At 58.6% G+C, this 14,377-nt stretch overlaps 1 protein-coding gene across 3 annotated transcripts in view; it reads left to right on the top strand.

Annotated features, from left to right (window-relative positions):
- Positions 1 to 13,702, top strand: part of PLCG1 (phospholipase C gamma 1) — a 38,802-nt gene extending 25,100 nt beyond the window's left edge. For 2 of the 3 annotated variants that reach the window (XM_049869975.1, XM_049869977.1), the window contains 28 exons: positions 933 to 1,017; positions 1,116 to 1,199; positions 1,415 to 1,449; positions 1,651 to 1,723; positions 1,824 to 1,925; positions 2,155 to 2,273; positions 2,349 to 2,434; positions 2,508 to 2,628; positions 3,418 to 3,586; positions 3,723 to 3,845; positions 3,927 to 4,028; positions 4,115 to 4,302; positions 4,591 to 4,791; positions 4,871 to 4,990; positions 5,084 to 5,264; positions 6,329 to 6,406; positions 7,208 to 7,311; positions 7,612 to 7,708; positions 7,989 to 8,058; positions 8,601 to 8,758; positions 10,221 to 10,317; positions 10,509 to 10,733; positions 10,816 to 10,964; positions 11,732 to 11,846; positions 11,964 to 12,125; positions 12,233 to 12,321; positions 12,401 to 12,591; positions 12,755 to 13,702. In XM_049869975.1, the coding sequence (XP_049725932.1) occupies positions 933 to 1,017; positions 1,116 to 1,199; positions 1,415 to 1,449; positions 1,651 to 1,723; positions 1,824 to 1,925; positions 2,155 to 2,273; positions 2,349 to 2,434; positions 2,508 to 2,628; positions 3,418 to 3,586; positions 3,723 to 3,845; positions 3,927 to 4,028; positions 4,115 to 4,302; positions 4,591 to 4,791; positions 4,871 to 4,990; positions 5,084 to 5,264; positions 6,329 to 6,406; positions 7,208 to 7,311; positions 7,612 to 7,708; positions 7,989 to 8,058; positions 8,601 to 8,758; positions 10,221 to 10,317; positions 10,509 to 10,733; positions 10,816 to 10,964; positions 11,732 to 11,846; positions 11,964 to 12,125; positions 12,233 to 12,321; positions 12,401 to 12,591; positions 12,755 to 12,797 (3,367 nt within the window). In that variant the 3' untranslated portion in view covers positions 12,798 to 13,702. The remainder of the gene's footprint in view (positions 1 to 932; positions 1,018 to 1,115; positions 1,200 to 1,414; positions 1,450 to 1,650; positions 1,724 to 1,823; positions 1,926 to 2,154; positions 2,274 to 2,348; positions 2,435 to 2,507; positions 2,629 to 3,417; positions 3,587 to 3,722; positions 3,846 to 3,926; positions 4,029 to 4,114; positions 4,303 to 4,590; positions 4,792 to 4,870; positions 4,991 to 5,083; positions 5,265 to 6,328; positions 6,407 to 7,207; positions 7,312 to 7,611; positions 7,709 to 7,988; positions 8,059 to 8,600; positions 8,759 to 10,220; positions 10,318 to 10,508; positions 10,734 to 10,815; positions 10,965 to 11,731; positions 11,847 to 11,963; positions 12,126 to 12,232; positions 12,322 to 12,400; positions 12,592 to 12,754) is intronic. The other variant, XM_049869976.1, reaches the window with a different exon arrangement.
- Positions 13,703 to 14,377: the final 675 nt, after the last annotated feature.

Here is a 14,377-nt window from a genome sequence, read left to right as displayed (position 1 = left end):
CAAGACTGGGAGAGATGCCAGCATGTTTGCGTACCGATGGCAAAGATGCGGTAGAAGGAAAGGTTGGTGATGTCAGGAAACAAAGGCCTCTGTCTCCATACCTGTGGAATGAGGGGCCTAACAGTCGCTTGCTCTTGGGTGCTTGTGAGGATAGCTGAGACAGTGCCACAGACAGCTGGCATACCGCCTGGACAGGGACGGGGTTCGTGGAGCAGTGGTTTGTAGCCGTGACCACTCAGTTCAGAGGGCTGACATTTTGGTGCAGCCAGCCAGGCTTCTGGGGCAGGAAGAGGAAGACGAGGAGGAGGAGGAAGAGGAGGAGGAGGAGGAGGGGTGCCCACCCTCCCCTTCTGACACCATCCAGAAGAGAAAGCCTTCCGTTTTCCCCCTCTTTCCCATCCTGTTGCCAGGGCCAGCAGTGTCCCCTAGCCCCAGATCCCAGGCAGGGTACCCCTGGAGGGCAGGGATGTGTGTTCTGTCTGTCTGAGCACCTTCCCTGGAGGCTACAGCCTGTCAGGCCCACAGTGAGTGCCCAGTGCCCAGCAGTTGTATTTGCCTGAGGAGGCCCACCTCCTCCCCCCACCTCCCACCACTGCTCTGTGGTGCTGGGTGCTGCCAGGGCCTGGGAACAGCAGGTTCCGAGAATCCAACTCCCAGCATCCCAGTGGGGAGCCAGTGGGGAATCCCCTGCTCAGTTTCCCCTTATGCGGAATTTGCAAGTGATCCCTGCCAGGAACCTGCCTCCCTGTGTCCTGGATGTGGCCACGCCAGAGAGCTGAGGGGCCAGAGAAAGAAAGGGATTTCCCTTGGTCGCCCCATGGTTCTGATCCAGTCTCCCTTCAGGATTCCAGGCACCCAGTAGTGTTGTGTGCTTCTCCAGCCCCAGGTGGTTAGTGGCTGGGTAAGGCCACCAGATGTCCCTGTTTTCTCAGCATATCAGCCAAGGACCTGAAAAACATGCTGTCCCAGGTCAACTACCGGGTCCCGAACATGCGCTTCCTCCGGGAGCGGCTGACGGTAAGGTCCGCTGGGAGTACCGTGTCGGTGGAGCAAGGAGAGGCCAGGCCCCCTAGGCTGGTGGGACTGACTGGCAGTCCTGCTCTGTACCCCACCAGGACCTGGAACAGCGCAGCGGGGACATCACCTACGGGCAGTTTGCGCAGCTGTACCGCAGCCTCATGTACAGCGCCCAGAAGACGGTGCATGAGCCACCTGCCCTCTTCCACCCCTGCCCCTCCCGCCCCGCCCTGCTTGCCTCAGCCCTGCTGCCCTGCTTGGGGGCTTTGGGGTGCAGACTCTCCAGCGCTTCTCCTGAGGCCTGTCCCCATCTGCTGCCCCAGCCTTTCTTCCTGGGAGCCCATTTCCCATGTGGCCTCCCAGGGCTCTCGCTCTGACCAGATTCTGTCTCCTGCAGATGGACCTCCCCTTCTTGGAAGCCAGCGCCCTAAGGTTTGGTGTGAAGAGGGGAGGTGGTGGGTGATTGCTCACCCAGGTGGGAGGCAGTGGGAGGGGGTGAGCCATGGCTGAGCTGGACCATTCTGGGCAGTTGTGCTGGCAGGTGCTGGGTTCTGCCTCCCAGAGTTCACCTCATTGTCGGTCAGGCCATGCTAGCCAGCTGGCTGCCAGGGCACTTAGCTTCTTTCCCTGCAGGGCTGGGGAGCGGCCGGAGCTCTGCCGAGTGTCCCTTCCTGAGTTCCAGCAGTTCCTCATTGACTACCAGGGGGTATGGCTGGGCTGGGCTGGACCTGGGGGGTAAGGGTGGTGGCTGCTGGGCTCACCGCCGCCTGGAGGCTCTCACCATGTCCCTGCCCTCCCCCCGTCAGGAGATGTGGGCCGTGGACCAGCTCCAGGTGCAGGAGTTCATGCTCAGCTTCCTCCGAGACCCCTTGCGAGAGATCGAGGAGCCTTACTTCTTCCTGGATGAGGTGAGGCCCACCTTGCATCCCTTCTGTCAGAGGAAACGGGTGGGATGACCAGAACCCACCTAGGCCCCAGGAGCCAAATTTTTCTTAGGGATGCCGCCTTGTTCCTACCCACAGTTCATCTTGCGCGCCCAGCTGAGACTGAGCACCTCTCCCCTTCCCACCCACCCCCTGTCCAGGTGGGCAGGGCAGGACTCAGTTTCCCTTCTTTTCTACGTTTGTTCCTGGACAGTTCGTCACCTTCCTATTCTCCAAAGAGAACAGCGTGTGGAACTCCCAGCTGGATGCCGTGTGCCCAGACACCATGAACAACCCCCTGTCCCACTACTGGATCTCCTCCTCACACAATACGTGAGTGTGCTCCCTCAGCCCACTCAGCCTGTGCCTGAAAGGGAGGGACCCACCTGCCTCTCCTTCCTTTTCTAGGTACCTGACTGGGGACCAGTTCTCCAGCGAGTCTTCCCTGGAAGCCTATGCTCGTTGCCTGCGAATGGGCTGTCGCTGCATTGAGTGTGCGTGGGGGCCAGGGGCTGAGGGAGGTGAGGGGAGGGACTGCCACGTGACCCTGGTGCTGTTGCTCCCCAGTGGACTGCTGGGACGGTCCAGATGGAATGCCAGTCATTTACCACGGACACACTCTTACTACCAAGATCAAGTTCTCAGACGTCTTGCACACCATCAAGGAGCACGCCTTTGTGGCCTCAGAGTGAGTGGGGGGCTCAGGGGAGGCTGTGTTCCAGCTCTCTCACCCCTGTGACCCCAGTGACGGTGCAGAGGGATCCTGCAAATGCCTTGTCCCCATGCTCTCTGCCTCTCACTGCACCCGAGGCATCTTCACCCTTCCTCTTGGCCTCTCCTGCTTCTTGCTTAAGCCATTGCTTACCAAGTTGCTCCATTTCTTGCATCCTTGGCTCATCCTCTTCACGGGCCCTTCTCTTTAGCCTGTGGGACATATTCAAGCCCTTCTCATCCTCAAAAATTATTTCTTTAACCCTAGTCTCTTCAGGCCATTGCCCTACTGATTCCTTCCTTTCCTCACAGCCTGCAGCGCAGAGAATTGTCTGTGTTCCCTGCATGCCGTTCCTCAGTTCCTGTTCACACCTAACCTGGGATCACTAGTCTCTCCCACCTCACTGAAGGGGTCACCAGGGCCCCCCAAAAGCTAACTTTGGAGGCTGCTTCTCATCTCTCCACCCCTTTTCATGGGAAAATCCCTCTTGCACTGCTCGTGCAGCCTCCACGGTTGGACCGACTCGGGGCCTTCCACCCCCAGCAGTTCCCACCCTTGGGTTTCTGTCTGCACCCGTAGGACGCCCTCCACCCTCCCCTACCACAGCCATGGCCTGCATCTTCTCTGGGATTGTTCCCCTGGAGATAGCATGCTCCAGGTCTTTGGGTCCTAGCACCTCATTTAATGAGGGGTTTTTTGGTCTGAGCTCCCCGTTCCCCATAATTGAAGGGTCCATGTCTCACCACACTGGTCCCTTCCCCCCAGGTACCCGGTCATCCTATCCATCGAGGACCACTGCAGCATTGCCCAGCAGAGGAACATGGCCCAGTACTTTAAAAAGGTGCTCGGGGACACACTCCTCACCAAGCCCGTGGACATCGCTGCTGACGGGCTCCCCTCACCCAACCAGCTTAAGAGGAAGATCCTTATCAAGGTAGGGGCGTGGGGGAGCCCCATACTTCTCAGTAGCCCTCCCACCCATCAGTCCAGCCCTCCATGTAGGCCTGGAGGTTGGGGGGCGGGGCTCCAGGGCTGGGCTGGCATGGCCATGTTCTGACTCTCTCCCACAGCACAAGAAGCTGGCTGAGGGCAGTGCCTATGAGGAGGTGCCTACATCCGTGATGTACTCTGAGAACGACATAAGCAACTCCATCAAGAATGGCATCCTCTACCTGGAGGACCCCGTAAACCATGTGAGGCCTGGGGTGGGTTGGGCACAGTGGGGCAGAGTGCTGAAAGGGCTCTGATTCGTGGTCCCCCTTGGTCTGTTCCAGGAGTGGTACCCCCACTACTTTGTTCTGACCAGTAGCAAGATCTACTACTCTGAAGAGACCAGTAGTGACCAGGGCAACGAGGATGAGGAGGAGCCCAAGGAGGTGAGGCTGAGGGCTGAGGGCTGTCCCAGGACTGGGGTCTGAGTAACACCGAGCATCTCTGCTGTTGTGCCCCGCCCCCGCCACAGGCCAGTGGCAGCACAGAGCTGCACTCCAACGAGAAGTGGTTCCACGGGAAGCTCGGGGCCGGCCGGGATGGGCGGCACATCGCTGAGCGCTTGCTCGCTGAGTACTGCGTTGAGACCGGGGCGCCTGACGGCTCCTTCCTAGTGCGCGAGAGCGAGACCTTCGTGGGCGACTACACGCTGTCTTTCTGGTAACCCACTTCCAGAGTACGCATGTGTAGACATGCAGCACTCTGAGAACCACAGGTGACATTTAGCCTTCAATTCCAGGCTTTTACATGGAGTGCGATTTCAGTCTCTCCCACACACACGCACGCTCACGTATGCACTTTTCGTTATCTCCTCCAGGACTGTCCCAAACCTGAGCTCCTTCAGAGATTCGCCACCCTCTTTGAGACTTCATTGTCTGGCTTGAGTTGGCACTTGGTCTTCAGGGCTCTGGCCTGTTCGTCACTGCCTCCCCCTCTGTCTTCCCTCAGGCGAAACGGGAAAGTCCAGCACTGCCGTATCCACTCCCGGCAGGATGCTGGGACCCCCAAGTTCTTCTTGACAGACAACCTCGTGTTTGACTCACTCTATGACCTCATCACACACTACCAGCAGGTGCCCCTGCGCTGCAACGAGTTTGAGATGCGCCTTTCAGAGCCTGTCCCGCAGACCAATGCTCACGAGAGCAAAGAGTGAGGGAGGGGACCAGTGGCAGGGCAGGGCGGGGGTTGTGGGTGCTGCTGGCTGTGGCTGACTCTGGCCTGCCCTCAGGTGGTACCATGCAAGCCTGACCAGAGCCCAGGCTGAGCACATGCTAATGCGGGTCCCTCGTGATGGGGCCTTCCTAGTGCGGAAGCGGAATGAGCCCAACTCCTACGCCATCTCCTTCCGGTGAGGGGTGCAGCCCTGGGGAGCAGGAGCGGGTGCAGCACCTCACCTGGGTCTGGGCTGCCCGGACCCTGGGTGACTCTTTTGTCTGTGAAGGGCCGAGGGCAAGATCAAGCATTGCCGCGTCCAGCAGGAGGGCCAGACGGTGATGCTGGGGAACTCGGAGTTTGACAGCCTTGTCGACCTCATCAGTTACTATGAGAAGCATCCTCTGTACCGCAAGATGAAGCTGCGCTACCCCATCAACGAGGAGGCCCTGGAAAAGATGGGCACAGCTGTGAGGGCGGCACAGTGGTTGAGGGGGCATGGCGGATAGAGTTAGGAGAGGCCAGTATGGCCCCCCAAAAACTCCCAGGCTAGCTTCTGGGCAGACCCAGACTCCGCTAGTCATTGGAAGTGTGGCTGTGCATGAGCGAGGGGCCTGGGGTGTCGTCAGAGTTTCTAGGAGCTGCCATGGTGTGGTACTGGCAGTTGTCCTGGAGGGACCGACAGCGGAGTTGTGTCTTCAAGGATGCCCCTGAGTTAGGCAGGTTGAAAGTAGGGGAGGGAGAGGCAGATCTCAAGAGCCAAGGTGTGGGCTGAGGAGGCCCTGTGGCTCACACACGGAGTCACACACACTGGGGTCGTGGAGGGCAGCCAAGTGGCTGGACAGTATAGCAGTAGTCCCATCACCCAGGCAGGCTGTGTGTGCCGAGATTGGCTAGAGACACATGATTGTGGAGCCGCCCTCTGTTTGGAGGGTGGAGCTAGGGGGGTGAGACCATTGAGGCAGGCAGGGCTGGTGGTGCAGGGTCCCAGCTGTGGGTAGAAAGAAGGAAGGAGTCAGGGGCAGGAGACAGTCTGGAGATCCAGTGGAGAGACTCTTATCACCTGTGGACTTGGGTGGCCAGGGAGAGGACTGCTGCCCATGGGGGCCTGGGGCTCAGGGTGGTGCTGAGGGAGGAGAGCCATGTACTGTAGGGCTGGGAGGCGCTCTTCCTGACTTGGGGCTCAGCAGTGAATGAGTGAGCCACTGAACAAAACTGCATGGTGCCTGCGGGCGAGTTGGGCTGCCGTTCTCTCAGCAGTAGTTGGATTTTGAGTCTTTAGGAACTGAAATCGATTTCAGAATCATGGGGTAGGCTTCAGGGTTAGAACGGAGAGAGGAGAAGGTGAGGCCCCTGAGACATCTCACTGAAGCTGGGATCCTGGGGACCAGGTGTCACTGAAGGGGACAGACAGATTTTGACAGCCTGGTGGGTGGAGGGCAGCTGCATGGTGTGGAAAGAGGAGTATGGAAACCAGCAGCTGCTTTTGTCTCTAGGCTCTGGGGCGTTAATATTCCCTCTGTTCTGTCTCCAGGAGCCAGACTATGGGGCCCTGTATGAGGGACGCAACCCTGGCTTCTACGTGGAGGCAAACCCAATGCCGACTTTCAAGGTACAGCCTGGGGCCTCTGAGCACAGGAAGCTGGGGAGGGTCCTCAGCTGCTTGGGGCTTGCATGTCGCTGTTCTGGACCCATCTGTGGTCTCTGTGGAGAAGTGGTGGTTGTGGTTTTCCAAGGCCCAGGAAGGCTGAGAGATGTGTGGTTGCTGCATGACCATAGAGCTCCCAGAGCCGACCCACTCCCAGCCCGTCCCTGGGGGTCAGCCAGCACTGACCCTTCCAGACTGTGCTTCTCAGAGGTAACCCCATTCCCTCTGGGGTGGGGTGGGGGGGTTACAAAACTCGGTTCCTTGCCACTCACTTCCCTCGCCTCCTGCAGCTGTCAGTTAGAATCTTCCTGTTTGCCTTTTTCCCATCTAAGGGGTAGGAGCCTGTGGCCTATGTCTCACTCCCCACCCCCAGCAGGCAGGGAGCCCAGGTGAACAGAGGTGCCTTCTCCCACTGGGATGATAGGTCCTTGCGCTGCCCATGAGGCACTCATGCCCCTGCAGATGCTCACTTCCCAACCTGCCAGCCCCCACTCCTGGGAACAGATTCAGGGTTTTCCCAGTGGCCCAGGGCTGAGCCATGCAGGGTTCCACCTGGGTCTCAGGGAGCTTCCCTGGCAAAGGCCTGGCTTCTCACAAAGCCTGTCTGTCCTGGAGCCTCCCCCGGGGGCCAGCAGTGCAGACTGTGAATGCGATAGGCTTTTACAGGCGTGAGCTGAGGCTGGAAAGCTAAGCACACGTGTGTACACATGAAGCCCCATGCCAGGAGGGACCGTCTGTGTTAACAAGTGCGTCTCCCCTCTGCAGTGTGCAGTCAAAGCCCTCTTTGACTACAAGGCCCAGAGAGAGGATGAGCTGACTTTCACCAAGAGTGCCATCATCCAGAACGTAGAGAAGCAAGAGGGAGGCTGGTGAGCCTGGTCCCTGGGCTGGAGAGTGCAGGCCTGGCTGGCAGCAGGTGCTGCACCTTTCCCAAGGCTGCAGTGTGGCGGGCCAGGGGTCTAAGGGCCTCAGCCGGAGCTGGCATTGAGAGACGGGGGCCTGGGTGTGCCTCAGTTGTGGTACGTTTGTGGACCGTCTGTTCTCTGGGTTCACCAACAGCGCCTGCCATGGTCTGGCTGAGGCGGGGGGGCGCCCAGCAAAGGGTGTCCTCCTCGTGGGAGTTAGGGGTGCTTGCTGAGGGTCAGGTCAGCACCCTGTGGCTCCCGCAGGTGGCGAGGGGACTATGGTGGGAAGAAGCAGTTGTGGTTCCCATCAAACTACGTGGAAGAGATGGTCAGCCCAGCGACCCTGGAGCCCGAGAGGGAGGTGAGAGTGGAGCACGGTGGGAGGGACTCCATCCACGGCCTCTCTCTGCTGCACACCATCACACACAGTCAGGCACACCTGGTCACGCCCGAGAGCCATCACGCCGGTTCGGTCTCGCACACTGGTGATAGCCGTGCTTATCGTGAACAGACATGTGCTACGTGCTCATTTGTGTGGTCACATACATTCATAAGACGTGTTTATCACACGCACACAAATATCCTTCGCAAGCATGTGCGTGGCAGACATGTTGACGATCCGTGGGCTTTGCTTCCTGCAGCACTTGGACGAGAACAGCCCCCTGGGGGACTTGCTGCGGGGGGTCTTAGATGTGCCGGCGTGTCAGATCGGTGAGTCCGCCAGCCCTCTCTCCCCCACCACTGTTCCTCTGGGCCAGGCTCTCTCTGGCTGTCCGTGATCCTGGGGAGGAAGCTGATGGCTAAGCCCCAAAGGCTGTCTCCACTGTTAGCTCTCCCCATACTCCAGACACCCCTTTCCACCTTCACCCCAGTTCTGCCTCGCGTGTTCACCTGTGCTGGGCACTGTGGAACCACAGTCAGCGGAGCTCGATGCTGAGGGCCAGCTGACATCCCAGACCCTGATAGTTGGGCCAGAGGGGGTGTGACAGGCATGTGGAGGGGGCTTTGGAAGGGAGACTGGAACAGTGGTCTGGAGAAGAGCCATGAGTCAGGCAGACATGGGCTTGGATCACCTGCTGGCAGTGACTTGTCTCTGAGCTGTAGCCTGTCTGTAAAATGGGCTGGCGGGTCATTGCCTCCCTCTCTGTGGGGTCTGGTGAGGATGAAGTGCAATGATGGAGAACTCGCTGAGCCCACACTCAACACTAGGGGAGATGCCTGTTCCCAGCTCTTGTCCTCTCTCATCCCACCAGCCATCCGACCAGAGGGCAAGAACAACCGGCTCTTCGTCTTCTCCATCAGCATGGCGTCAGTGGCGCAGTGGTCCCTGGATGTTGCAGCTGACTCACAGGAGGAACTACAGGACTGGGTGAAAAAGATCCGTGAAGTGGCCCAGACTGCAGACGCCAGGGTGCGAACTTGCTGGAGCCCTGGGGTGTGGGTGGGCAGACACATGCCTGCCACCTCAGAGAAGTGAGGCCGCCTCAGTGTGCAACCAGCTGCAGGCTCTGTGCTGCCTCCCCCGCCCCGCCCACTAGGCAGGAATCCGGAGGAAACAGGCGTGTAAACAGTGGGATGGCTTGTTGTCAGGGCAAGTTGCATTTAAGATTCGTTGAGTTTGAGACCCCTGTGGGACATCCGAGTGGGTCTGTTCGGTGGACAGTTAGATACACAAAGCCAGAGCTAAGATGAAAAATCCTGGGTTGGAGGCAGGAGTGGGGGCTCAGAAGCTTGAGAGGCTGAGGTGGTGCAGAGTAGGAAGAGGACATGGGGCAGTCAGGCCAGAGAGGCCTGAGGCAGCCAGGGGAGCAGGATGGGGCTGCTGTGGTGAGTGCTGCAGTGGGAAGGGCAGGCAAGAGAAGAACCTGGAAGTGCCTGCTGGATTTAGCAGCAGCAAGTAGCCCTGGTGACCTTGCTGGAGCTGTGTCAGTGGTATGGCTGGGGCTGGATGGCAGTGGGCAGCAAGGAGTGGCCGTGAAGGAGAGGACAGAGCACTGGGGATGGAGGGCTGGAATTCGTTCGAGCTTGCTGTAATGCTGACAGTAGAGAGAGAGCTAGCGGACAGGCAGGAGATGGACCCCAAGCTTGCTTGGAAGGACCAACCTTCTGGAGGAGGGAGGCCTTTTCCATCCATTGAGCCTGGGAGAACAGAGAGAGGGAGGTATCCTGAAGGGTGAGGGGCTCCCTATGTGATGGCCGTTCCCACCCCTCAGTGCCTTTGGGTATTGGGCGGGGGGACAGCTATAAAATGGATCTGTGGCAGCTTGAGGTGGGCACCTGTGAGCCATGCGGAGAAGGGGGTGCTGAGGATTTGCCAGGGGTGTGTCTGGAAGGACAAGGTGCTGGCCGACCAAGGGGGTGCAGGGTGAAAGACAAGCGCGTGGATGATGGCGTTGGCGTGGAAGGCGGTGAGGAGGCAAAGGTGTTTTCGGGCCAGGGTGGTGGAAGGGTCATTCTGATGAATGGTGGTGGCCTCAGGGTACAGAGGAAGACCGAATACCTTGTGAGGGAGGCTGGTATGAGGTGGCATTTTTGCCGAAGGGTGAGGCTGGGTAGTGAATGGTCACACGGCGTCACTGGGGAGAGGCCAGCCCCAGGACCCCTGAGGTGTCAGTGTGGGCACGGGTGGTCTTAGGATTCTGCCTCCGTCCCCTTGCCAGGAGTGTTCTTGAGGACAGAGAAAAGACAGTTCTGGGTTGAGGCTGAGGACAGAGGAACCTTGTTTACTGTGAAGCGAGATTGGAGAATACAGGGGAGGGAGAGACGGGCCCAGAGCAACTCCAGCATGGGCCATGCCCAGGGCTCGCAGGGGGCTGCTTTCTCATTGGTGGGGCTACAGTTTTGGGCTATGGGGCCTTGTGTGTTGTCACCAGCTCACCGAGGGGAAGATGATGGAACGGAGGAAGAAGATTGCCCTGGAGCTCTCTGAGCTTGTTGTCTACTGTCGGCCTGTTCCCTTCGATGAAGAGAGTAAGAGCTGGGTCAGTGCAGGGTGGGTATGGGCCTGGCAGGCACCATGGCAGTGTGTGTGGTAGGAGACTCATAAGGCAGGAGTGTGTTTAGTCTCTTCAGACAGCGCATGGGGAAGCTGGCCCAGGACACCCCCACAGCACTGCCTGAGTGGGCGGGCTCCATCTAAGTGTTCTCCCTGTTTGGCCCAGAGATTGGCACAGAACGTGCTTGTTACCGGGACATGTCGTCCTTCCCGGAAACCAAGGCTGAAAAGTATGTGAACAAGGCCAAGGGCAAGAAGTTCCTCCAGTACAATCGACTGCAGCTCTCCCGCATCTACCCCAAGGGCCAGCGGCTGGACTCCTCCAACTATGATCCCTTGCCCATGTGGATCTGTGGCAGCCAGCTCGTGGCCCTCAACTTCCAGACCCCAGGTGAGGGGATCCCCCCTTGGGGCGGTGAGGGGTGGGACACTGGGGGTGCCGAGCTGGAGTCCAGCGGAACCCGCTTTTCCAGATAAGCCTATGCAGATGAACCAGGCCCTCTTTCTAACCGGCGGGCACTGCGGCTATGTGCTGCAGCCTAGCACCATGCGAGACGAGGCCTTCGACCCGTTTGATAAGAGCAGCCTCCGGGTACCGGAGTCGTGTGCCATCTGTATCGAGGTGGGTGGCGCTTCTCTGTGGGCTCCAGGGTGGGCAAAGGGCTGCTCAGCTGGGAATGTTTGTGCTGAGCTCGCCAAGAGTGGGCTTGTTTCAGAAGTCAGGGTTGGGGCCTGGTTATAATGGGCAGGGAGCAGAGCTGACACTGTGCAGCATTTTCTGTCTTCCATGGGGGTCTTCAGCTTGAGGAAGGCACCAGTGTTCTCTGATGTAGATGGCTTGGGGCCTCTGCTGTGGGGCCGGGGTTCCGAGTGGTTCAGGGCTCAGTGTGGCCAGCACTTGGCGGGGTGGGGGATAACAGCAGGGAAACACTAGAAGGCACTTGCTGGAACTGGGCTGAAGTGGACCGGACAGCGGCACCAGCACCACTCAGGGCCCACAAGGCTCATTCATCTGAGCAGTGCTTGAGCCCTCACGTCTCCCCCGCCCCCCCCGCCCCCGCCTCATGAAAAGCTGTGGGGCTCAGCACGGGTGCGCTGCTCCTTTCTAGAGGAAGGAATCCCCCCAAAGGTCAAGTAATTTAAAAGGTTTCTATATTAAAACAGACATGGATTGAATGTGAAGAAGGATGCAAGACTCACATGTAAATTTTGGCTAAAGCTAAGGTTTCTTCAAATGGATTTTTATTGGCAGCAGCTATTCTGGACGGTTTAGGGCCCAGCAGGGGGCGCACTCCCTCCACTGCATAGGTGCCCTGAGCCAAGCAAGAGGGGGTTGGTGTGGAGGGAGCACGAAGGGCATTCCAGGGCCATCTTTGCCTGCCCACACAGGTGCTGGGGGCCCGGCATCTGCCGAAGAATGGCCGAGGCATTGTGTGTCCTTTTGTGGAGATTGAGGTGGCAGGAGCAGAGTATGACAACACCAAGCAGAAGACAGAGTTTGTGGGTGCGTCTGTCTTGCCTGCCATGGTCTTGATCCTCCCCTGGGCACTGAAGGGCCCTCCCCACCAGCGATGCCTCCTCTCCCAGCAGTGGCCTGAGCTTTCTGCCCTTGCTTTTGCAGTGGACAATGGACTGAACCCCATGTGGCCGGCCAAGCCCTTCCAATTCCAGATCAGCAACCCCGAATTTGCTTTCTTACGCTTCGTGGTGTATGAGGAAGACATGTTCAGCGATCAGAACTTCTTGGCTCAGGCTACTTTCCCTTTGAAAGGCCTGAAGACAGGTGAGGACCGTCCCTTGGGACAGTGCCCCTGTGAGCTCGCTGCCAGGGTGGGCTAGGCCCCTTGCTTGGCTCCCTCCTGGGCTGAGGGCCAGGTTTCCTTCTCCTAGGATACAGAGCTGTGCCTCTGAAGAACAACTACAGTGAGGATCTGGAGTTGGCCTCCCTGCTGGTCAAGATCCAAATTTTCCCCGCCAAGGTAACTGCAGCCTGGGTGGGCTGGCCTGGGGAGGGAGGAGAGCAGGGGAGTCAGCGCGTGCACTCGCTCCTTGTTGAAGCAGGAGAATGGTGATGGTCCCTTCAGTGGTACGTCCCTGCGGGAGCGGGAGCGGAGCATGGACGCCTCAGGCCAGCTGTTCCACAGCCGGGCCCGGGAAGGCTCCTGTGAAGCCCGCTACCAGCCGCCATTGGAGGACTTCCGCATCTCCCAGGAGCATCTCGCAGACCACTATGATGGTCGAGAACGGAGGTGAGGGAGATGGCAGGGCAGGGGTGCTGGGGTGAGGGGGAGATGGCAGAGAGGACATCCTCATCGCTGCCCCTTTTTCCTCTGTAGAAAAGTCACAGTTGTGTGGCTTTGGCTATCCCGTGCAGCCCTGCTGCCAGTAAGGCTCCTCTTCCATTCCCGCCAGGGCCCCTCGAAGGACTCGGGTCAATGGAGACAACCGCCTCTAGTGGTGCCCGGCCTCTGTGGAGAGCAGCCGGTGGGTGCTGCGTGCCTCGTGGAGTGCCGTGAACTGGTTTCTTGGGAAGCGGCCTGCCGTGGCAGCCTTCCGGTTTCACCGCCTGGAGCCTATATTCCAACAGCGAATGCTAGACAAAAACCAAGCCATTAATGAGATGTGTTACTGTTTTGGGCCTCCATGCCCAGCTCTGAGTGAAGGCAAAAACTGTATGGTGTCTCACGTTAAGCACACATATCTGGCCCTGACTTCTGGAGATGGAGCCTTCCATCTTGTGGGGCCGGGACCACAGCCCCTGGAGAGGCTGCCTCAGCCAGCGGCACACAGGCTCTAAGGAGCTGCTGACATTCCTGAGAACGGAAGAGGAGAAGGAGCCGACTCGCTGGGCCAGGGAAACAAAGTTTACATTGTCCTGTAGCTTTAAACCACAGCCGGGCAGGGTGAGAGGGCAGAGGCCCTGTGGTTGGGCCAGGAGCCAGGGTGGGGACAGGAGCTGCCCTGGAGAGGCTCTGCCTGCCTGAGGAGAGGACACAGCACAAGGGCATGCTGCCCACGGCCGGGATGCGAACCCAGCCTGGAAGATACAGGGGATCATGTTAAAATAGCAGTATTATTTTTCTTCTCAGTGGTATTGTAACTAAGTTATTTACTCCTCCTGCTCCTCACGTAAGGGAAACTTGGAGCAAAGCCTTTGAGAGAGAGGGGCCGGTGGGCTGCCCGCAGTGTTGGGGAGGTCTCTGCTGGGGCTGGAAAGGCACTGTCGGAATAGTGACGCAGGGGTGGGAGAGAAGAAACAGCAGAGCCTGTTCAGGTGACTTTTTTTCTTTTTTTAAGGCAAGGAAGACTCAATATGCTTTCCCTTAGGAATGAAAAAGGGATAAAGGAGGTGCCTGCCTTGTGGGTGGGTGGGTGGGTGGGGGAACCAGGCAGTCAGGTGCTGAACGAAGCTGCTGCGCTTACTGAGCTAGTAACAGATTCTGGGAAGGAGCTGGGAAAGTTGGGAAGGCAGGTCCCAACTCTGAGGACAGAGGCTGGCGTCCAGGCCCGTGGGTGCAAAGGTGCCTCAGCATAGCCAGCATCCAGCACATGCACACCCACTGCCCAGGTGTGGGCTCAGGGTTGGCCATTTGCTAGTTCTGCTGCCCTCTTGAGATCTGACTGCCAAATAAATCATCATGTCCTTTTTCCTTTGCGTGCTCTTTCGGGGGCCCAGGAAAGCCAGTTGTCTAGGGCCTCAATTAGACATTGCCTGACGATTATTCTACAGTTAAAGCCCCTTCCCAGTTCCACAGAAACCCTTCCAAAAAGTAGCATCCAGGTGTGGGCTGCCTTGTGCCCAGAATGGTTGGCGAGGCCCCACCTTTCCCACAGCCCTGCTTCTGTCGAGGTCTGCCCTGGGGTGGATCAGCAACCACGCCACTGAGACAAGAGGTTGGCTCCCAGGATGTAGAAAAGCCAGCCTGGGGAGCCAGCCAGAGATGAGCTCTGTCACAATTGAGCAGACAGAGGTAATTCTTTAAAATGGTAATGAGTGCCACCCCTGGTGCACCCTGGCTGGGTGGCTTTGAAGGA

Source organism: Elephas maximus, chromosome 25, assembly GCF_024166365.1.
Source record: "Elephas maximus indicus isolate mEleMax1 chromosome 25, mEleMax1 primary haplotype, whole genome shotgun sequence".
In the NCBI taxonomy this organism is placed as follows: Eukaryota; Metazoa; Chordata; class Mammalia; order Proboscidea; family Elephantidae; genus Elephas; species Elephas maximus.
This window is presented reverse-complemented; position numbering and strand designations above follow the sequence as displayed.